Source organism: Quercus lobata, chromosome 5 (genome assembly GCF_001633185.2).
Source record: "Quercus lobata isolate SW786 chromosome 5, ValleyOak3.0 Primary Assembly, whole genome shotgun sequence".
Lineage (NCBI taxonomy): Eukaryota > Viridiplantae > Streptophyta > Magnoliopsida > Fagales > Fagaceae > Quercus > Quercus lobata.
The window spans coordinates 83,376,270-83,399,837 of record NC_044908.1 but is presented as its reverse complement, the minus strand read 5'-3'; the positions used below and the strand labels follow the sequence as shown (position 1 = coordinate 83,399,837).

General features: G+C 34.9%; 2 protein-coding genes and 3 non-coding genes across 7 annotated transcripts; all 5 read left to right on the top strand.

The window, feature by feature from the left end:
- The first annotated feature begins 690 nt into the window (after positions 1 to 690).
- On the top strand, positions 691 to 5,010 carry LOC115989704 (D-3-phosphoglycerate dehydrogenase 2, chloroplastic-like). Its single transcript, XM_031113523.1, has 5 exons — positions 691 to 1,459; positions 2,786 to 3,162; positions 3,482 to 3,592; positions 3,703 to 3,798; positions 3,887 to 5,010. Exons 1-5 carry the CDS (start codon positions 805 to 807, stop codon positions 4,556 to 4,558), a joined length of 1,911 nt encoding a protein of 636 aa, XP_030969383.1. The 5' UTR covers positions 691 to 804; the 3' UTR covers positions 4,559 to 5,010.
- Positions 5,011 to 12,726: 7,716 nt separating this feature from the next.
- On the top strand, positions 12,727 to 21,505 carry LOC115991705 (U1 small nuclear ribonucleoprotein A). 3 transcript variants are annotated; one of them, XR_004092295.1, is made up of 9 exons: positions 12,728 to 13,124; positions 13,204 to 13,279; positions 15,554 to 15,686; positions 15,869 to 15,989; positions 19,298 to 19,389; positions 19,507 to 19,576; positions 19,693 to 19,775; positions 20,173 to 21,035; positions 21,395 to 21,505. XR_004092295.1 is itself a non-coding variant. In XM_031115561.1 (8 exons), exons 1-8 carry the CDS (start codon positions 12,810 to 12,812, stop codon positions 20,267 to 20,269), a joined length of 981 nt encoding a protein of 326 aa, XP_030971421.1. In that variant the 5' UTR covers positions 12,727 to 12,809; the 3' UTR covers positions 20,270 to 21,505. The 3 variants fall into 3 exon arrangements, 2 of the variants coding, with proteins under 2 accessions (XP_030971421.1, XP_030971420.1); XM_031115561.1 differs by having other exon boundaries at positions 12,727 to 13,124; positions 15,560 to 15,686; positions 20,173 to 21,505; XM_031115560.1 differs by having other exon boundaries at positions 20,173 to 21,505.
- On the top strand, positions 13,903 to 14,036 carry LOC115993423. Its single transcript, XR_004092963.1, has one exon. It is a non-coding gene; the product is annotated as a small nucleolar RNA snoR86 (small nucleolar RNA).
- LOC115993422 lies at positions 14,407 to 14,537 on the top strand. Its single transcript, XR_004092962.1, has one exon. It is a non-coding gene; the product is annotated as a small nucleolar RNA snoR86 (small nucleolar RNA).
- LOC115993421 lies at positions 14,908 to 15,038 on the top strand. The gene has a single exon (XR_004092961.1). It is a non-coding gene; the product is annotated as a small nucleolar RNA snoR86 (small nucleolar RNA).
- Positions 21,506 to 23,568: the final 2,063 nt, after the last annotated feature.

Here is a 23,568-nt window from a genome sequence, read left to right as displayed (position 1 = left end):
ATCATACCTGCATCTTTACTCAAAATAATAATAACAAAAAAATAGTGATACTATAACATTGGGGCTAAACCTTAAAAGTTAAACACAACCATAAAAGTTTCCTAGGTAATAATGCACACCTCACAAATTATTTATCGATAAGTTTAGGATACTAGAATTAAAGTCACTTTTCGTTTAGTAAAAAATCTGGGTTCAATTTTTACTTATATTAAAAAATCAATTAGTATCTTGATTTGATAACAAAGATTAATTATTAGAAGTGGACACTATGAATTGAAATTATCTTAAAAAAAAAGACATAATTATTTTCATAAAAATTGACATTAATACGTCATAAAAATGATATTAGTGATAGATTCACCCATATAAAAACAATGTTAATAATGTTTACAATTTTGGAAAGAAATGTTGAGATGTATTGTCTCCCGAATATTACTCACTATCTAATTCTAGTTAGGAAAACTCTAAAATTATAAATTATTTAACAGCAATTTTTACACACGGTTAATATGATAACTCGGTAGGTAGGTGATTACTAACGTGTGAAAAAAAAAAAAAAAAAAAAACAACTTTACTCAGTTAGTTAAAGCGCTTCTTCTTTTTACTTTTTCTCTTTTTTTGAGAAGCAAAGCTCCTCTTTTTCAATTATTTGTGACTGCAGATAAAACCATCCAAAATTGCCAGTCAAATCCTATTATAAGATCCTAAGGCCCTTTCAGACAGTAGAACCTCTCTCCCTTTGTCACTAACACACATACAAACCCACAGAGAGAGAACAAGGCAAGGAGCCAAAAGCAAATTCCCATGGCTTCCTCTTCTTCTCTCAAACCCAATTTCTCTTCTCCCCTCACCTCCTCTCCTTCTCCACACTCAACACAAAAACCATCTTCCCTTCTTTCCTTCCTCCACAGCACAACCTCCACACCCATCTCCTTAAAACTCTCATCAAACCCACCTCATAATAATTCTCATCCTCGTTCCAAATCCTTTGCTGTCACCAACGTTGTTCTCAAAACAGACACGTCTCCCGAAACAACCTCGGCCCCCTCGAACTACTCCCAAGATCTTGGTCCCCCTTTGACAAAACCGACAATATTGGTCTCCGAGAAACTTGGAGAAAAGGGTCTCGAAGTTTTACGTGAGTTTGGCCACGTTGAATGTTTGTATGACCTCTCTCCTGATCAGCTCTGCTCCAAGATCTCTTCATGTGACGCGTTGATCGTGAGGAGTGGTACGAAGGTGACTAGACAGGTTTTCGAGGCGTCGAATGGGCGGTTGAAGGTGGTGGGACGTGCAGGTGTTGGTATTGACAATGTGGACCTGCAGGCCGCCACGGAATTCGGCTGTCTCGTGGTTAATGCTCCCACTGCCAACACCGTGGCCGCGGCTGAGCATGGCATCGCTTTGCTCGCCGCTATGGCACGGAATGTTGCACAAGCTGATGCGTCCATCAAAGTTGGTACGATATTCATCATTTCTTAACTGCTTAAACTTTTTATAATTAAAAAAAATGTTTTAATGATTTTCACCAACTGCTTTTTGATAAGATAAGTGGTGTCTTTTCCTGCTTTTTGGTTCATACTTTTGAGGTTTAAAATTGGAGCTTTGAATCATTAATTGTATTGGTCATATTTTTGATCATTTGTCTCAGATCTGTTGATAAGAACTTAGAATATCGTATGATTTTATTTTGGGTAAGTCACGCTTTTGGTAATTTGGTTTATGAAAGTTTGGGAAAAGTTCCATTTTTAGTTCATATGACTAGCGTCTAATCAAACATATTTAACTAACGGACCAAAATTGAATTTATTCCAAATTTCAGGGACCAAGTTTTAATTTTTAAAATTAAAAGGACCAAAATTGAATTTACCAATAATTGATCTGAATAATTGAGGTCCATCACTTTCAATATCCACGAGGTAAAATGTCTGTGTTTGTATCTGTGATAGGATGGATCTGAAATCTGAACTATATATACATGGGCCATGGGGTAAAAGACTAGTCTGTGTTTGAAGAATTGGCTAATACAGTACCACAACTTGCTGGGTCGAATTTCCGCTTTCGTATTTTTCAAGTCTCTTTAATATTGGTAGTTGGTGACATGAATTTTCTCATCCGTCACTTTCTAGAGTAGAATTGGTCACTAATTGGATGCTTTTTTGGACCACCACACAAATAAGTGGACTCACATGCAAAACATGGTTACAGCATTTGAAATTATAATATAAAATTGAACTAGAAATATAAAAATTTGTAGTTTAGGTTAATGACAAGTGATCTCATGTTTTGGTATTATATACTTTCGAATCCAACTATTGAAAAAATAAATATAAAATAAAAAAAGATTGGGTATCTTATTCTGGCCCCATCACTCAGATTATATGCAACCATTGATTTATTTTTATATCAAAGAAAAGTACAAGGTTCTTTATAATTTTCCAGTAAGAAGTTATGCATAAACAATGGAATTGTACTCGAGAAACCACTTAGTTGTTGGATACAATGCGATAAAAAATCAAAACATAATTCTGTAAAAAAACAAAAATCATATTTGATAGTCAAGATAAAGAATTTGACTGAGAATTTATGGCTTTTTATAGAATTCTTTATGGTTTTAACTGCGAATTTGAGATGCATAAGATATGGTTGTTCCCGTAATATGAATTTTAACTGGTGCTTTATAATTTTAGTATGCATTACCATTTCCTTTTGATGTTGTATTGCTAGCTATTGCCTCGAGTTAAAAAATATGAGCATAAGGCTTAGATGCAATTTGATTTAACAGGAAAATGGCAAAGAAACAAGTATGTTGGGGTGTCCTTAGTTGGAAAGACATTAGCTGTAATGGGATTTGGGAAAGTTGGGTCTGAAGTTGCAAGGCGTGCTAAAGGGTTGGGTATGAATGTTATTGCACATGATCCATACGCCCCAGCTGACAGAGCACGCGCTCTAGGTGTGGAGTTGGTGTCTTTTGATCAGGCCATTGGCACCGCAGATTTCATTTCTCTCCATATGCCTCTCACTCCTGCTACTTCAAAGGTATTCAATGATGAAACATTTGCGAAGATGAAGAAGGGTGTTCGCATCATTAATGTTGCTAGAGGTGGAGTTATTGATGAAGATGCATTAGTGAAGGCCCTTGATAGTGGCATTGTTGCTCAGGTATGCTTGTTCAATTCATATCAAGGAGACTTAATCACTCATTCTAAATTTAAAGTAGCATAATCTGCATCTCTGCCATAAGCTCAAGGTACAAATATCATGTTGTCTCAAGGCTTGTCGTACTCATCCACCACTATGCTCTTTCAATTACTAAACTTTTCTAAAGGGACAATGGGGTTGCTGTATTGCCTCAGCTAAGTTCTTGATTATTATTGTGGATGTCAACATTCAAGAGATATACAGATTGGTACTTGTGAAGTTTTTGGGTGTCTGTTTGATGTATGCATCAAATATTGAGTTTTATAATGGTTTGGAACAGGCTGCACTTGATGTGTTCACAAAGGAGCCCCCACCCAAGGATAGCAGGTTAGTGCAGCATGAGAATGTCACTGTCACACCTCACCTAGGAGCTAGCACGAAGGAAGCACAGGCATGTTATTTTTACTTTATTTCTTTATGATCCACAAACCCTTTTGATTCTTGCTTTCTTAAATACCTAATATTCATCAATATATTAAATCGTCTGCATCAATTATTCAGGAAGGTGTAGCTATTGAAATAGCAGAGGCTGTAGTGGGAGCATTGAAAGGGGAACTTTCTGCTACTGCTGTAAATGCTCCCATGGTCCCTCCTGAGGTAAACAATCATCTATACATTGTCTCCATGATCAAATAAATTATTGTATCCCACAAAGGAAGGTAGCTTAAATATATCATGTTCTCAGGTTCTGTCAGAGTTGTCACCTTATGTAGCGCTAGCTGAGAAGCTTGGTAGGCTAGCTGTACAGTTAGTGGCTGGAGGGAGTGGAATCAAATCTGTAAAGGTGGTCTATAAATCTGCTCGTGATCCTGATGACCTGGACACAAGACTTCTCCGGGCTATGATCACAAAAGGCATAATTGAACCAATATCATCCTCCTTTGTTAACTTGGTCAATGCAGATTTTACTGCCAAAGAGAAAGGCCTCCGCATAAGTGAGGAAAGGATAGTTGTTGACTCATCTCCCGAATTCCCTATTGATTCAATTCAGGTGCAAATATCCAATGTGGAGTCTAAATTTGCAAGTGGTATTTCAGATAATGGAGATATAAGCATTGAGGGGAAAGTGAAATATGGAACACCACACTTGACAAGTGTAGGATCCTTTGCTGTGGATGTGAGCCTGGAAGGAAACCTCATTTTATGCAGGCAGGTGGATCAACCCGGCATGATTGGCCAGGTTGGAAACATTCTAGGGGAGCATAATGTGAATGTGAGCTTTATGAGCGTGGGAAGGACAGTCCGGAGGAAAAAGGCTATTATGGCAATTGGTGTGGATGAAAAACCAGATAAAGAGGCCCTCAAAAAAATAGGGGAGATTCCTGCTATTGAAGAGTTCGTGTTCCTCAAACTATAAATGATATTAGCAATGATGCTTAGATAGAGAAGAGATTCTCTGGTTAGAATGACGTCTTCTTCAGGGACTCCCAAAGAGGTTTTACATTGGTGAGATGAGAATAAAAGCTGGCTGCTTAACAAATAAAGCATTCAGCATTGGCCATCCAAGATTGTGAATTTGGGTTTAGTCTTAGATTGTATAATATTATGTCACCCAGCAAGACTAGAAGACAAGGGTGTTTGTTATTACTTGTAGCGATATGGGGACGTTTCTTTGTCGTTGTTTTTGTACTCCTCATTCTTGCTGGGGGTTGTAGGAATGATTTTGCTGGGGGTGTGTAATTCTAGTTTTGTTCAGCAACTGGATGAGCTTCCTTCTTGTGGATGGAGGGGTTCCCATCTGTAATTCTTCTTATGTTTTTATTCTAGTAACTATGCTTTACAATGCTTATGAACAAAATTATAGCTGCATCTCTCTCATTGCCCCCTATCCCTTCTCCCTTTCTCTTCTTTTTCTTTCTTTTTTGGCACTCATCTTGCTAATAGTTGTTGATACCCATTTTTGCGACACATTTTTGTACAAGCCCAACTTTCTTGTGGACTCAATTCATGTATTATGTTATATTTTATTCTTTTAAGTATGGCCCAAGCCCATGCAATATATTGGGGGAAATTGAGGAAGTGTGGCTTGAAGGGTATGGGTCGGTTCCTTTCAAACCTTTTGCATGAGCCTAGCCCATGCGTGCTATCAAGTGGGCAAGGGACACTGGTAGCACCTCAGGCTCATGGAGGAGGTCTTGTATCCAAAATTTCCACCCCAAAACAGCTTTTATGCTCTGGGTGACTGTGGTCCAACCTTTTTGCTCTACCATTTTTTGCCTAAAACACATAGCTAACCCTAAGTGGCTGGCCTTGTCTGCTGCAATAACCAAATGCAATCTCTAAGGACCATTTTTTATCCAAGGCATACATTTGGATCATCTTCATCAGAGTCAAACTCAACCTGCAAGCAATAATATCATAAATCACTACATTTGACATCATGAAAAATAATATCATTAAAAAAAGAATTAATTAATTGCTTTAATCAAAATAGTATAATCCAAAATAAAATTATTTGTTAACTTCAGAATCTCAATACACCTTGTCAAATTTAGTACTAGCAAGCAGTATCAAGAACGATGCCAAAAAAAAAAAATTTTGGCTCACATTTTCATCTCTAAATCACTTCCCCTGACAATCACGCTTCCAACCTGCAGCTGTAAACTTGAGCTCCCTTTCTCGGCGCTCTCAGAAATCCAAATGCGGCTGCATAACCACCTTGTCAGTGGCTTGAATCACAGGGCAAGAACTATTTTGACTCAGATTAGAATTCCCATCAATAAGGCGATCCAGAATTAACTATAAATCACAGTTCGCATTGCTGGATTTCTGCTGAGGAGTTTTGTTGTTAAGTATCTCTGAAGCCACATTTTGTGTCTGTTCAATCAATGGTTTCCCAATTGAGTAAGTACACATCCCAAAAAATCGGTTAAACCTATTCATATCAACCCAATCGGAATCACAACTTTAGTTACCACCCAACATAGCATGACCAAAATTATAGGATCTCCATACAATTACAAACAGAACCGCCCTATACTCCAATACACACTATCACCGCACATCAAAACATATAAACCTTAAACCATTGTCTTCTGGGTAAAAAGAAGACAATCATCTATAATACTATTGTTCAAATAGGATTGAGCTATTTTCTTTTAATATTACTTCAGAAATTAAAAATTCCAACAAAATATAAACAACCCAGAAAATCTTTAATAGATTCAAAGCCTCTAAGCTACTTAAACCATCTGTTTCAATTGGTTTGCTTAAGCTGATTTCAAATCAAATATTTTCAAAAAAAAAAAACGATATAATAATATCCAAACAGGAAAAAATTATCAGATTCAAGCTAAACCAGCATGTGGGTAAGCATAATAACATCATATAAACAACAAATAAACAAAAAAAAAAAAAAAAAAAATCTCCTTTATTATTTTCTCATCAACCAAACAACAAGAAAAAATGAAAGCAAACATGAATGCCAAAAACCCAAATGCCAAAAACATAAATCAGATCTATTTTCCAGTTCAAACTTGAACATCACAAAGCTAAGAGAGTACCATTTTGGTTGGGGCTTAGGAGGAGCCAAATCAGAAACCCATTCACAAAAAAACAATAAATTACCCAAATCAGAAACCCATTCACAAAACACAAGAAATTACCCGATAAAAATAAACAAGAAACACCGATCCATATATAGCTACAATATACAAATTTATGCAAGTTCACAATCTAGACTCACTCAAGCACTTTATCAAACACTTTATGAGCAATACTTTGAAACTTTAAAATTTAAGGGGAAAAAAAAAAAGCAATCAGATCCGAAACCCACCCACAAATAACATGTTATTAACCCCATAAAATCACAATTAATAAGAAATTATCCAATAAAATCACAATTTTAAGAACATAGTTATTTGATCCAACTCAAAAGAAACCCATGAAACAAAAAGAAAAACAGAGTTTACCTTTAAAAGAAAAACCCAGGTGTGAGAGACGATTGATTGTGAAGAAGTTGTGTGAGAGAGAGACAGCGTGAAGTGTGGAAGAAATCGTGTGAGAGAGAGGCAAAGGGGTCTTCAAGGCTGAGAGAGTTGAGAGAAATTTGAGACTGAAGAGAAAATAACGTGAATAATATGTGAATTTATTTTATATACTCGGTTTGTAATTTTATTAATTTAGAAAGGGTAAATTGGAAAATTTATCTAGTCAATAATTTATCTACTCTACTCTCCCTCCAAATCTCTCCAATTTGGGGGAATTAAAAATGAGGGGTTAGAGGTGGTTGAAACCCCTCCAAACCCCACCCCCTCATTCCTTAAAAAATTTCCAAACAAGGTAATTGAATTATTCTCCCTCCCTCTACTCTACTCCCCCTCCCTTTTTTAACTTCCAAACAGGCCATTAATCAAGGAGAATAACTAGAGTAACCATCTGTGTACCCCAGAATTCATGATTGCATTACATGCATTAATTTGTCCTTGCATTACATGCATTAGTTTGTTTTGGCATTACATGCATCAGTTCATTCATTGCATATCATAAAAATGATCTTGAGATTCTAACGGTCACAACGGTGTGCTTGGTTTCCAAATCAGACCATCAAATCGAAAGATATCGCATGATCAAGTTTGCATTTTCAACATGTATTGTGTCTAAGTAGAGTCAACCACGCATGATTAGTTTAAATTAATTTTGATTGGTTAAACAATTAAAATTAATTAAATAATTTTGTGATTGGTTGATAATTAGTATTTAAAATAAGGGTGCATGCATAGGAATAAAAGGGATGATTGGATAACAATAATATTGTGGATGATTTGAACTTTATCAAGATTTATTTTAAAGAATTTATCCACAAGATAATTGTTCCTAATAAGGTCTGAATTATCTAGAAAAGAGATAAAAAAAAAAATCGTGGACTAAGGATGAAAACACGTTTAGGTACAAGGACTGGATTAAAAAACCCTAGAAAGAGAGTCCAAAACATACTCAAACACAAAAGTATGTTCGGCATTCAAGAGCACCATTCGGCACTTTTGGAGTGCCAAATGGAACTTTTCTTTTGGGTTTTGGCCCAACTCCCTTCGGGTGACGATAAGGCACACCCTTTTCGATCTTTTCGCAGAAGGATGAGTCTCGATTCACATTCTACATGTTGGGGCTATTTTTTAGAGTCTTCTAGCCTCTATAAATAGAGATTGGATCTCATAATCCAGCAACCTTTTTTTTTTTTCATTCTGAGAGGCATACGTTTTGAAGCTCTCAAATTGCGGATATTTGCTGATCCTCTCTAATATTTGCTGCTAAAATTAGGGTTTTTAGGTTTCAAAGATAATTGAATAAATTTCTTTGAACCCTAAAACATCCTCTCAAGAACAAGAAGTGCTCTATGCAAGAGGTTGTTTTCAATCACTCTATTCCTTTTCTTTATGCCTTTCTTTTTATGTGAATGCATGCTTTTTTTTATCCATAATATGAATTGTTAATCATTGCTTAGATTATCTTGATTTTTTATGTGTAATTGTTATAATCTCTTTCTTAAATTCAATAATCTGCACATAACCAATTATTTTTCTTAAAATAAAAATAGATCTGCATCTTTCTTAGATGTAGATTTGAATTTTTCTTGAAATAAAAATAGATCTGCATCTTTCTTAGATGTAGATTTGAATTTTTCTTAATTAAAAACGGATCTGCATCTTTCTTAAATGTAGATCTGAATTTTTCTTCAATAAAAAATGGACCTGCATCTTCATTAGATGCAGATATGAATTTTTCTCAAATCAAAAACTGATTTGTATCTTTTTTAGATACAGATCTGATTTTTTTAACATATGCAGATTTTGAAACAAAGAAAAAGATTAAGCATGATTGTGTTTATGGTTGTTTTGTTTTCTTTAATTCATATAGCATAAATTTATGTTATGAGTGAAACTCTCTTCTTAAAACAATCTTGTCCATTTTTTTTTTTAACATATAAACACAAATCTAGTTTTTCTGTCATAAATTTTTTTTTTTTAAACCATTTTTTTTTAGTTCTTAAACATAGATCTGAATATTTATCTCCAAAAACCATTTTTCTAGATTCTTAAAAACAGGTCTGATTTTTTTCTAAACCAAAATAAAATCAATTTTTTTTTTTTATCATCACTAAAACAGATCTGAATTAAAAAATAAAAAAAAAAATAAAAAAGAGAAGACGATTCATTCATAAAAAATTTGTGTGATTTAGTTTTGTTTCATATGTTCAACATATCATCCATAGCATGCATAAAAAAGGTACATTAGTCACAAGAGTCTAGAAGACCAGACTCTGTCTAGGCGAAATGGGTGTCTAACGCCTTCCCATTCCATAACCTAGCCTTCGAATTTAGGTTTTTGGATAAGTAGATCTAGGCCTTGTCTTTATTTTTTATTTTTTATTTTGGGTAGAATGTAACTAGGACCCAAAGCCATGTAATTTTCAATTTTTAATTATGTAATTTTTTATTCAATCAATGAAAAGGAACAATTCAATCATGTATTTGTATATATATTTTTTTCTTCCAAAAAGAGAGGTGCCCTAAAAAGTACCTAAATCTATTTTTTGAGAGACACCCCCAATTTTGGCGGTCTCTCACATCCACATACTCTCATCAATAGAGCACAAAAATGAACGCATGCGCACTTTCCAAAATGCGTAATTACTCCTATCAAAGAAGTGAGGTGCATCGAGGGATTGAGACTTATCCATCCTAGGGGTCAAGGATCACACTTACGATATAAAAATCTGTCAAAATGTACCCACTCTGATACCAAGTGAAAGCTCACCTAGCGTGTAAAACACTAGTGAATGTTTAGACCCCCAATTACAAAAATACCAACACAAGCTTATACCCAAATAATATATGTGTGGAATGATAAATATAAGCTATACCCAAACAAGCAACTAACTCTAAGCCATAATTTCATCACAATGCAGCAGTATTTAAAAGCAAAGAGTAAGGGTTAAAAAGAAGCAAATACAAGATAACACCAGCACGTGTTATTGAAGAGGAAATTGAAGAACTTGACAAAAAACCCCTTCGCCACCCTCCAAGCAGTGAAATGATTCACTAGAAAATTAATTGGGATACATGAATAGCAATAGACCATTCAAGCCTAATCTACCCAATGCACCTAAACCCTCTAAGCTTCTTACTCCAACAGGGTTACGCCTAACTTTGTCTTTTTTAGCATACCGGATCCCGCAATAAGACCATTGCATCAACCAAAATGAATTTGTTCTCTCTTGAACTACTTCCCAATACACCAAGAACCTTCTCACCGCTCTAAATGTGGTGAGGTAAGGGTTTGACTTAAGATCATCTCATGGGTATGACAATGGAGAGGATGAGAGTAGAGGAATTTGGAGATTCAAAGGTATAAGATTGTGGATGAGTCAGTCTTATTTTTCTCTAGGGTTTATCTCTCAAAATTCTCTCTAGAAGCTCTTTACATTTCGTGGGTATAAGAGTATTTATAGTAGGGTATGAGAAGGAATGTGAAAAGTAATTTTTCAGCAAAACAGGGGGTATTGGCGAGTCACTTGCGACTGGGACAAGTCGCAAGTTCCAGTCACTAGATAACAAAATGACCAGACTGTACTTTTTATCCTATAATGATCCAGTTGTCCTGACCCTTCAACTTCCTGCATGCTCCACACGTGTGCTGGATTCTGGCAAGTCACCACTTGTGAGTCATTCACGAGGTCCAGTTGTGAGAAGTTTCTTGATGCACACACTTGATCAATCCTTCACACTCTCTCACACAGAACCCTTACATTATTTCCACCTAAATACAGGATTTCTAAATGCTGAATTACAAGCAAATTTGGCACAGAATAAAGCCAACACATAGTTGAATAAATTCAACTTTACACACTCAACATCAATAGATCTATATATGTAGCTGTTTGATTAAAATAATATAAAGAACTCATTATATATATATATATATATATATATATCAACCACAAAAACCTTTCAGACAGCCACATCCACCTCCACCACCACTTACCAGCAACAACCTCCATGTGACAACCACAACCCACGACAAGAAAAAAAAAAAATCAAAACACCACCAACACAGCCACAACCATAACCCAACACAGCCAATACCACCAACACAGCCACCAAACTGCTATTTCAACCACAATCCACAATCACAACCAAACCCACAAAAAAAATCAAACACCAGAAAACCCATGCAAAGAAGAACCAAAAACACCAACATATATATATATATATATATATATTGGAAACCCACAAACCTAGCAATCCAAAACCCATGAACCTAGTTTCCTGCCATCGCCAATCATGGCACCATTTTACTGTCGCCTTGACCAAGCATAGAGCTTTGATGGGTCGGTGGCTGGGCAAATTTGATGGGTCGGCGGCGAGCGAAGGAAGAGAGGGAAAAAAATAAAAAGGAGAGAGTGAGCTTCTATGGAAGATTTGGATTGGTTGGAGGAAGAGAGGAAAAACAAAAGGGGAGAGGTTGAAGACTATACGAAAGAAAAAAAGAAGGAAACAATGAAACATTATTTAATTGAAGAGGCAAATAAAATATCATTATTTCATTATACCTTTGAGCTATAGTGCACAGCTAATAATAGCTATAGCAAAGAAGTCAAAAATTTTGGCTATAGCTTCACCAATGGATTCTTACTTTTGCATTTGGTAGTGCTAAAAATAGCAATATAACTTTTTAGCACCATCAATGCTAATGCTCAATGATCCAAGAGCAGCAGTAAAGGGTAGAAAATTGGTATCATGTTATCAATTTGGTAAGTTAAGAAAAGAATTTAGTGTTGTAATAATTAATTCTTCTTCCAAAATGTTTGTTTATAGCAATTAGTTATGGAGATATAATTATATAAAATTCCATATTTTATTGTTTTAGATTAAATTTCGACTTTTCATGCGTGATATAATTTTAAAATTGTAAATGATATAGTTTAAAAATTTTTAGTAGAACATTTTTTGAATATATATTAACCAAAATATATAACATTAATTTGTATAAGCTATACCGTAATCTATCTAGCTACCAAAAATCCTTCCTTGTGAATCATAAATGAAATCTCAGTGTTAAAAACTTTCAGCAACTTGAAAAATAATTTATTCACTATTTTCCCTTGTGTTTGTTTCTTAAAAAAAAAATTACCTTATGCTCAGCCAAAAAAAAAAAAAAAAGTTACCTAAAAATAAGAAAAAAAAATCTTTTAATGTTTTAAGTTGTTAATTTGTTTTGTAATAATTTATTATTTTTAAAATAAAAATAAGTGTGTAATAAGTTAAAAAATTGAAGCAATTATGTAACAAACTCCATAAATTTGATTTCATTTTCACAAAAATACAAATTACACTTTTAAATTTGTCAATAAAAACTAAATTAATACTCCCAAAACACCTAATAATTATTTGTATAAAATAAAATTCAAAGCAAAAAAAAAAAAAACAATAAATAATAAATCCATAAAAATAAATAAATAAATAAACCGAGGGAAAAACCAATAGAGGTTGTTTTTATTTGCTGTAATAAATAAAAATCTGTTATATCTGGTTGGCTGTGACTGTGTAGTAGGGCATTTGATACTCTCCTTATCTTACTTTCGCAACCAAATCTAGCGATCTTTCTAGATGGCAGGTGCAGGCATCCATCCGTACCACCAGCAATGGCCTCCGGCAGCCGCCGCAGCTCCTCCTCCGCCTCCTCCAGCGGTGGCCGCCGCTGCTCCTCCTCCGCACGCTCCGCCAATCGCTCCCTCAGACGAGGTCCGCACGATCTTCATAACGGGATTGCCCGAAGACGTGAAGGAGAGGGAGCTGCAAAACCTTCTAAGATGGCTACCTGGCTACGAAGCTTCTCAGGTTAACTTCAAAGGCGAGAAGCCTATGGGATTCGCTCTCTTCTCCAACGCTCAGTTCGCTCTCGCCGCCAAAGATGCTCTTCAGGTCTGGACCGTTTGATCTCAATTTAATTTTTGGATTTTGAATTGAATTTATGGATTTTGATTGATTTTTTATGGTGTAGGAGATGGTTTTTGATGCGGAGTCGAAGTCGGTGTTGCACACGGAGATGGCGAAGAAGAATCTGTTTGTGAAAAGAGGTGGTGAAAATTGAAACTCAAACTCACTTTGATTTTTCTTAATTTTTTGCCTTTTATTTTATTGCAGTTATATGTGAAATTAGCTTAGATTAGAGGATAGAGAGTATAAGAATTGTTGGATCTTTACATATATATATGTGTGTGTGTAGGAATTTTGATTGGAAACTAGTAGAATCGAATTTGTGTGTGTAGGAATTTTGATTGGAAACTAATAAAATCGAAGTTTTGTGTGTGTGAGTGAGTGAGTGAGTTTAGGAATTTTGATTGGAAACTAGTAATATCGAATGTGTGTGTGTGTGTGTGAGTGATTTTGTGTAGGAATTTTTTCTTGGAACCAGTAAAATCGAAATTCGAAAGTGTGTGTAGGAGTTTTGATTAGAAGCTGGTAAAGTCAAAATAGTGTGTGTGTGTGTGTGAGGACAAAACACTTTTGCATCTCCTACTCGAAATCTTTGGTTTCCAATGGTCTAGGTTTCTATCAAATACAAGTAGAGTTTTGTTCTTTTTGTTTTGTTTTTGGTTTATGTTTCAAATTTTTTTTTGAGAGATAAATGTGAGAGAAAAAAAAAATGGAATTAAAAAAATATATATATATATATATATATATAAAAAGCCAACTCGCAAGGCAAGGGTGTCTATAATAAAAGTGACGCAAATTGCATTGAAAGTTGGCAATATAAATTTTCTTCGCGACTCGGCCTGCCTATCAAATTCCTCCTTGTTTTGATTATGGCTTCGAACAAAAAATCGCGACAATCGACAGGATGGGGTGATGTGTCCATTTTCAATGTATTATCTTTTTGGGTTGCAACACCATCTCTGGGAAAATTGCATTAACTATTTTTTCTTGGTATGGAAGATAAATGATATTATTTGAAAGGGCTAATTCGTAAAGAGGGTTTCTTTACTTATTCCTTTAGAACAGTTCTGTAAAGATTAATGATACGTTGTGACTTGTTTGTGGCACTACTCGAAATCTTTGGTTTCCAATGGCCTAGGTTTCTATCAAATACGAGTAGAGTTTTGTTCTTTTTGTTTTGTTTTTGGTTTATGTTTCAAAATTTTTTGAGAGATAAATGTGAGAAAAAAAAAAAAAATTTTTAAAAAATATAAAAAGCCAACTCGCAAGGCAAGGGTGTCTATAATAAAAGTGATGCAAATTGCTTTGAAAGTTGGCAATATAAATTTTCTTCGCGACTCTTCCTGCCTATCAAATTCCTCCTCGTTTTGATTATGGCTTTGAACAAATCGTGACAATCAACAGGATGGGGCGGTGTGTCCATTTTCAATGTATTATCTTTTTTGGTTGCAACACCATCTCTGGGAAAATTGCATTAACTATTTTTTTTTTTGGTATGGAAGATTAATGATATTATTTGAAAGGGCTAATTCTTAAAGAGGGTTTCTTTACTTATCCCTTTAGAACAGTGCTGTAAAGATTAGTGATAGGTTGTGGCTTGTTTGTGGCACTACTCGAAATCTTTGGTTTCCAATGGCCTAGGTTTCTATCAAATACGAGTAGAGTTTCGTTCTTTTTGTTTTGTTATTTGGTTTATGTTTCAAAATTTTTTGAGAGATAAATGTGAGAAAAAAAAAAAATTTTAAAAAATATAACAAGCCAACTCGCAGAGCAAGGGTGTCTATAATAAAAGTGACTCAAATTGCATTGAAAGTTGGCAATATAAATTTTCTTCGCGACTCTGCTTGCCTATCAAATTCCTCCTCGTTTTGATTATGGCTTCAAACAAATCGCGACAATCAACAGGATGGGGTGATGTGTCCATTTCCAATGTATTATCTTTTTTGGTTGCAACACCATCTCTGGGAAAATTGCATTAACTATTTTTTTTTTGGTATGGAAGATTAATGATATTATTTGAAAGGGCTAATTCTTAAAGAGGGTTTCTTTACTTATCCCTTTAGAACAGAACTGTAAAGATTAATGATAGGTTGTGACTTGTTTGTGGCTGCTGAACTACGTAAAATTTCTACATTATGTTCCAGTGATTAGGACCTCTTCAAGTGTGTCACGTTTGCATCTAGAAAAAGAGTTGAGTTGAGTCACTAGTGTGCTATTTTGGCATCAGTTGGAAAAGAAAAAAGAGAGAAAGAAGAAAGGAAATAAGAAAATAAAATAAAGTATTAGTATTGCTTGAATAGCTTGCTTGTGACTATCAATGGGTTTGAATGGTTCAATTTGTTTTGGAATGGCTGCTGAGAGTTTGGTTCTATCATTTATTGTGATGCCCTATGCTAATCTGAACTGTTATGTAGGAATAGTTGCGGATTCAAGCCCATATGATCAAAGTAAACGCTTGCGAACTGGGGGTGATTATACACACACTGGTTATACAAGTCCATCTCCTTTCCATCCTCCTCCTCCAGCACATGTTTGGGGGCCACATGGGTAAGAAAAAATCATTTCTTCCTCTTCTGTATCTTCTTTAGTATCAGGTATCTAAAGATTTAACAACATAGGGAAGTTATATGCTCTAGAGAAGAGTCTAGTTGTGCATGTGGTTTAAGCTACATTGAGAATTTTTATATTACTTTTTTTGATCACATCTTGATGTTGCTCCTATGGCATAGATATATGGCTCCACCACCTCCTCCTCCTCCATATGATCCGTATGGAGGCTACCCTGTTCCTCCAGTACCAATGCCTGCTCCTGCTCCTGTGCCAGCACCTAGTAGTTATGTACCTGTTCAGGTAATGCCTATGTGCCTGGTTTCTGTAATTGCACCTCTGTTTGAGAAGTTGCTGTTTTTAAGTATTTTTTGTAAACTAATTATTCTCCATATACCCTACTTATGTATGATCGATGCCCTCAACTTGCTATATGTATCTCACAACACAATCATTTCAGGTTGTAATTTGATGAGTTTTTACAGTACAGATATTTGATAAGTTGTTGTGGGTGCTCTTGATGCTTAGCAATATACTGATATATCTGAACTTAGTGTCAATAATCATTGAACATATATGTTGTGATTGTTTGCTTGTGTCTTGACTGAAATGTTATGTTCCTTCTGTACATGATTAGTCTTGAAACCATAGACTTGCAAGACATTCTGAAGTAAACATAAGTTAGAAAAAGTCACTTGGAATGAAGTTCATCTGGCTGTAGGAAAAAATTTTAAAGGTAGTGACTTTGAATCTTAGGGGTTACCAAAAAGAGGCGTTACTCTAGTGAGGATCTAAATTTTTTTCTTGGGGGAAAAGGTGACTGGAGCTATATGGCACTGATAGGGCTATTGGTTATTACAGCTTATCTTTGATTTAGAAGATCAACTGAATTGCTACCTTGACCTTTGATTTCTCTTTGAATCTTAGGGGTTACCAAAAAGAGGCGTTACTCTAGTGAGGATCTAAATTTTTTCCTGGGGGAAAAGGTGACTGGAGCTATATGGCACTAATAGGGCTATTGGTTATTACAGCTTATCTTTGATTTAGAAGATCAACTGAATTTCTACCTTGACCTCTATCCTGAGCTCTCTGTGTGTTCAGCTGCCAAAGATGCTTGCATCTCTGAGGTTTTGTGGATTCCGGAAGGAGGTAATTTTAGAGTGTGGGATTTAAGGTTTTATAGAGCTTTTGAAGATTGGGAACTAGCTGCATCTTATTCTTTACCTCAGTTTATCCAACCTCATATTCCTTAGGGTGATAGGAGGGATATTCTTTGTTGGCGGCTCAAAGGTAATGGTAAGTTTGACACCCGATCTTATTACCAAGCAATTCAGGGTACTCCGAATATTTTGTTTCCTTGGAAGGGTGTTTGGAAACCAAAGATTCCTAAGCGAGTGGCTTTCTTCTTGTGGACAGCTGCTCACAATCGGATTCTCACGTTGGATAATCTCATGCTTAGGGGTCGCCCTTTGGTAAATTGGTGTTGTATGTGTTGTTGTGATGGGGAGTCGGTAGACCATCTTCTACTTCATTGTCCTGTTACACATACCTTATGGACCTTCATGCTTCATGCTTTTGGTATTCATTGGGTTATGTCAAGATCGGTGGCGGGATTGTTATCTTGTTGGCATTAGTGGCATGGGAAGCATAACTCGAATATTTGGAATTTGTTTCTAGGGTGCTTAATGTGGATTGTTTGGTTGAAATGAAATCGTCACTCCTTTGAGAATATGGAGAAGACGTTGGATGAGTTAAAGGTTTTATTCCAGCGTAGTCTTTTTGAGTGGTCTCATTGTTGGGGCTTTATTGATTCCGTCTCTTTCAAAGTTTATGTTTTTCCTTAGATTATATTTCTGATTTCCCTCTCTTTTGTTTTGCTGTTTTTTTTTTCTGTTTCTTGTTGTTCATCATCATGAACAATTTGTACTTGCCATTTTTTCTCATTAATAATAGTTCTCTAATTACCTATACAAAAAAAAAAAAAAAAAAAAAAAAAAAACAAAAAATGGTATCTTATTAAAGTGATTGTAAAATCATGGATGCAATTTTAGATTTTAAGTTCCACCATCTTAGTTGTTGCTTACGTTGTGTATTATATGTGATGATTCATTGGTATTACTCCCGCATTTTATGGTTCTACTAATGAATAATTAGTTTGTGTTTAGATCACAGGCGTAAACTATAGTTGCTAGGATCTCTCATAGGTGATGTTGGGTTTGAGAGTGGTTTGCTGGTTGTTGAGGTTGGCTAGAGGCTCTCTCTAGGTGAAGCATTTTGTGATGGCTGTGAGAAAAAGGAGATGACAATCTATCTAGGCACTTGATTTACTTATTTCTCCCCTTTAACCTAAACCATACAAGCCTGATCAGCAGCCCATGGCTGGTCACACGTGCGTCCGTATAATGCAGCAAGTGATGCCATGCCAGCAGCAGGCAGCCAAGGCCACATCATGGGCATGGCATGGGCACCCCTGCAGGCATGTGTTGGGTAAAATAATCTCCTTTTGTGCTGGGTGGTGGAGGAGGTTCCAGTTTAGCTAGATCTTATTGGCCATATATTAATAGTTTTTCCATACTTTCATAGTTTAAATTATTTTGATTTTCTTTGATTGAAAAATCTAGTATTTGTATCTTTAAGTGGTGTAACTGACAAATGAGCTCTAGCTCAATTGGCACTTTCTCCTCCACAATAATGAGATAGAGGGTGAGGTCATGGGTTGAAAACCCAGTGCATGAATCTATCCCCAAAAAAAAGACCCTTGGAATTTTTTAATGTGCCATCTATCTATCAACATGTGTGTGCACGCATGCATGCATACTTCAATATATATGTTTGATAATGGGATCTAACTCATTTAAATTGTAGCCAAAAAAAAAAAAACCTTAGTAGACCAAAGGGAAAAAAAATAATCAAGTATATAAATAAAAATATGAAATGTTGATGTTTAATATAAATAGCAATACATGGATTTTAAATTTTTTAACTTTGTAGTAGATGCTGACATAATAAATGATTATAGTGCAAGAAAAGTATTAACAAATTCAGTAAAATTGAAGTATTTTTATACAAGTATATATAGAAACTATTCAGGAACCCTTTTTTCTCTTGTGAGAAGTATAAGATGTTGTATCATACTTTTGAATATAAAAAACATGGATTTTTCAGAGTTTGAGTTTCATACAATGAGAGTTGTATGTTATGTGCATGTGCGTGTAGAAAAACAAAATCTGCAGCTGTATGTTAGAAGGGAAACAAAACCAAACTAATTTAGTATCAAGACAACAAATGACTACTACTTATCAAAAAAAGGAAAAAAAGACAACAAATGGCTACTCATGAAGTTAACTAATGGAAGGAACTTCCATATTTACATTTACTCAGTTTTCAATGAATTTGGTTGCAGAATCAGTAATGTTATCAGTGAATTTCTTTTTAAAAAGTTTCATGTTTTACATGTTTTCTTTAAAGGCTGCACCTGCACACATGCACGCACACATTAGATCTATTTACTTTTGATGATAGCTTCCTTACTTGGGTGTTTGTCGTAAGTAAATGTTGTAGGAGGCCTAAACTTTCTACTTTAATTTGTTAATTTCTTATTTTTCCCACAGAATGCAAAAGATAACCCTCCATGCAATACCCTATTCATTGGAAATTTGGGAGAGAACATAAATGAGGAAGAATTGAGGGGACTTTTTAGTGCGTATGTATCACTTATCCCCATCAATTCCATTAGCTGTTGAAATGTATCTATAACATCACAGTTGCCATTTTAATCATTGGAATCTTCTGCTTAATTTCATTATTTTTGGTCATGTAGACAACCTGGTTTTAAGCAAATGAAGGTCCTGAGACAGGAAAGACATACTGTTTGCTTTATTGAGTTTGAAGTAAGTAATTTTATCTTCTGTGCATCGATCCTCTTGTTATTTTCTAGAACCATATTTAGTCACATTGTGTTGTTGCATGATATTTGCTTAAAAGATGTTCTACATTACTCATGCAGGATGTAAATAGTGCAAGCAATGTACACCATAGTTTGCAGGGTGCTGTTATCCCCAGTTCTGGTTCAGTTGGCATGCGGATACAATATCCTTTTAGCATCTTGTTACCGCATTTGATGTTTCTTTATTCCTTTTTATTTTCCATCCTTTTAATTATTTTATCATTTTTTTTTCCATTAGTTGCCTTCATCCAAAGAGAGATCTAAGGAAAAATGAAGGCAACTAGATTTGAATCTCAATAAATTAAGTTTAAATTACTATATTTGGTTTGCTTGTTAGGGACAAAAAAAAAAAAATGGAGTTAATGTGGTTGAAAGGTACTTTGACTTAATATGGTTAATGTTAAAAGCTTTATAAGTAAAGAATACAGGTAACAAAATTTAAAAGCTATCGTCGGGTGTAGATTACACATTTGCCTGTTACTTTTTGCTGCTGCTGCATATATTATGTAAAAGTATGTGATTTTCTTGACTTCTATATACATATTCGAAGAACCCATTTGGGAAAAGGAAGGATTCTGGCTACCCTCTGGCTGCACCTGGCACCAACGGAGCTCCACCAGCTATGAATTACCAGTAGCATGAAGGGGATGTACTCTGTTCTTTATGCACCGACAAATACAACTACTACATGATAGGATGCATCTTGCAGCTGTTGCATGCATCCATTTCATAATCAAGTCATCACATTAGCATCTCTCCTCATGTGAATGAATGCACGTAGTGGCATCATGAACATACCATTTGGCCATGTTATAACTTATCCAAGACATGCATTTGTCAGCAGCACATTTAAAAGCCTGGATTACGTAATAGGGGGGCTCAGATACTGTTGTCATTTGTAGAAGTGGTGCATTTGTCTGTGTTTTTGTGGGATTTATGTGCTTTTCCACATATTAACTTTTGTGTACATCAACAATAGGAATGCTTGTCTAAATAGACATCTAGCAGTGTTATCTATTTTTTCTATATTAGGTTCACTGATTTAACTTAACCTGCCATCAAAGGTGACCAGAGAATCATTTCATGGAACATGTGGAATATCTAGGAACTTCATGCCATCAATCATGTTTCCCCTTACATCACCTTTACCATTTGCCATCACCGCCAGCACCACCACATTTTTTAACCTTTTGCTACATATTCAATCAGTCCTTAGTTCATTGGCTAAAGCGAAGATCTATTCATGATGCTTAACATTCAACATTCAAGCAACTCAAAAGCATAACTATTCAAAAGAATGTTGGGAATTATATGCTGTGATTTATATACAGGATTTTGCGTACAAAATGACAAAGCTTCCAAACATTTGAGGAGGTCAAGTGTTGCAGCTGCTCTTATATCAGGTAACATCACTAGGCTGGACTACTGTCAAACACACACCTGGTTGAGGCTTTTAGAGTCGTTAGGACAAAGCTTTTATTCTACCTGTTTCTTACTGGTTGCCAATATTTCTGTGTCTACAAGTTTACAAGCGTTATTTATTACCTTTTTTTGGGAGGAAACCTTCATTTTGGTGTAACAAATGAATATAGGTTGAGACCAAATAAGCATTTCAGAGAGAAAGGTATAGTTTAGTTGTGGTGTTCCATTTTCTAAAGATTAGAACTCGGTGCTTTTTTTTATCATTCGTTCTCTTAATGTCTGACCTGTAAATCTTATTTTTGTAACATATCCTTTATGCTTTTGTGTGCACGCGTGACAGATAGAAAGGGAGTGGAGTGGGGGGTCCTTTTGAGTCGTTCAAATTGAGTCTATCCCTTTAATAAAGCTGTATGAACTTTGAACTAGTCTATGAAGTATGAATTGACGAGATCTCCCTTTATATAGCTAATTGGATCGGAAATGGTTGAGATTGGCAAGTTGAAAATCGATCAACATCGTGTTGTTTGACTGCAATCTCGTAATAATGAGCGCTAAATTCGCTACGCAAATCATATGTTGGGTGGTGTTTAATCTTATAACAAGTGATCTAGTTCTTTTTTTTTTTTTTTTTTGAGAGGAAGTGATCTAGTTCTCTGTCTACTCAAGTCTAATTTTCTTATTAAAATTTAAGAGTTTTGTAGTTTAGTGTTTATTGTCTAGATATCTAACGAAGAAAATGGTTTAATATCTCCACTTCCGCTTTTTTTTTTTTTTTTTTTCTCGGTTAAAAAGTCCAATTCCCTTGCACCTGTCCTTTGCTTTACACCCCTAAAAAAGAAATTAATATTTTTGGCAAAAAAAGAAGAAAAGAAATTAATCAACACAACCGGGGTTCTGTGCAAAATCGACCTTTTGGGCTCCATGATATTTTTTCTAGTGTGGGGATGAGTGGATGACACTTGTGTTAGAAAGATAAAATTATAAAGCTCTATTTTAGTGCCTGCGGCGGCCGGATATGCAAATCTAATCACGGTGTCGGCTTGTGTAAGCTCAATAATTATTTCATTGCACGCGGTATTATCCTACCTTGTCCTTTAGTTAAAAGGCCCTTCAACGGTTTTACTTTAAATTTTTCTGTTGGAAAAGTCGTTTTAAAAAAATACAAACCGACATTGGCATTTGCACGTTAGTTGACTAAGGAAATTTGTTTTTTCAAATAAATTTAACTTATCCTAATATTAGCAAAGTTTTTTTTTAAAAAAAACACTGAATTAGTTTGTTGGTGTGGCTGAATTTGCACCTTTCATGTACAAAATGCTTGAGATCTAGGAGGAAAATGGTTCGAATTATGAAATTAACAGCATGTTGTAATTATTTCTTTAAAAAAAAAAAAAAATAGTTTGTAGGTAGGATATGTCGAAGATTAAATTTTTTCTTAATGTTTTCAAAAGCGGATTGGATCAGGTGATTGAAATAGTCTGACTGAGATCATTGATCATTGATGACTGATGACTTAATGGAATGTTGAGGAAGTACGGTTTTAAATCTTGGCAAGATTACGGTATCGAAAATGGGAAATTATTTTTTTATATCGTGCAGAATATATTGGTTTATACTTAATATATCAGAAAATATTAGAAATCTTGCCAAAAATAGTTAAAGAAGAAAAAACTAATATATATAATCGTGATATATTAGATTTATCAGTTGATATATCGAAAATTCTTGAAAAAATAACTAATAGAATAATCGATGGAAAATATCAACGATGTCTGATCGGTAGGACATTGGAATCTCTAGTCTAATCCAATATGGCCAATATTTTTGCCATGAAAAATGTTGCCACGAAGCAAAGGCATGGATAGAGAGGGCGAAACTTGGGAGCAAGAACAGGTCAACAAAAGGTTATTGGTTAGCAAATACATCTATTAACAACAACTTTTCTCCAGCGGAACATGAAAGGTTTTTATTTGTGTATGCTCTTAAAAGTGATATCAGAGGTACTACTTCATTTGATGATCTAACAATTTCTTAGAGAGTTAGAAAACCTACATCAATTTAAGCAGGTAGCAGTGCATGTGTGGTTTCAACAGAAGGTGTTCATCTTTCAGAAATGATGCTTTATTGAGGATGACCACTCTCTTCCCAATTCATCCAGACGATCTATATTGGCAGAAAATCTGAATTCTGGCCAGCCACAACTCACATGCAGATATGAGTATCATTGTAAGTTTTTATTTATTTAATTCAAGCATTAATTACCATAAAACAAAGTTCTTTCCAAATTAGTTTGAAGAGAAACCCTTCAAATTCTCTTTATATCTTTTTTTTTTTTTTTTTGAAACACTCTTTTTATCTTTTCATTGAATGTGAATTTGACAAATTCACCGTTAAAATTGCATTTTCTTATCATATTTTCCATGCTTGCAAAATTTCAAGAAAATCAAAGATCAATAATTACATAATCAATTAAATGTTTAAATTCCAGGTTTTTGTAACCTTAAATTATGTATA

Excerpts from the sequence above, each read along its gene's own strand:
- LOC115989704 (XM_031113523.1), top strand. The coding sequence starts at position 805 with ATGGCTTCCTCTTCTTCTCTCAAACCCAATTTCTCTTCTCCCCTCACC. Across the intron at positions 1,460-2,785 it reads TGATGCGTCCATCAAAGTTG|GAAAATGGCAAAGAAACAAG; the intron begins GTACGATATTCA and ends TTGATTTAACAG. Across the intron at positions 3,593-3,702 it reads CTAGCACGAAGGAAGCACAG|GAAGGTGTAGCTATTGAAAT; the intron begins GCATGTTATTTT and ends TCAATTATTCAG.
- LOC115991705 (XM_031115560.1), top strand. The coding sequence starts at position 12,810 with ATGGCAGGTGCAGGCATCCATCCGTACCACCAGCAATGGCCTCCGGCA. Across the intron at positions 15,990-19,297 it reads GTAGTTATGTACCTGTTCAG|AATGCAAAAGATAACCCTCC; the intron begins GTAATGCCTATG and ends TTTTTCCCACAG. Across the intron at positions 19,390-19,506 it reads TTGAGGGGACTTTTTAGTGC|ACAACCTGGTTTTAAGCAAA; the intron begins GTATGTATCACT and ends TTGGTCATGTAG.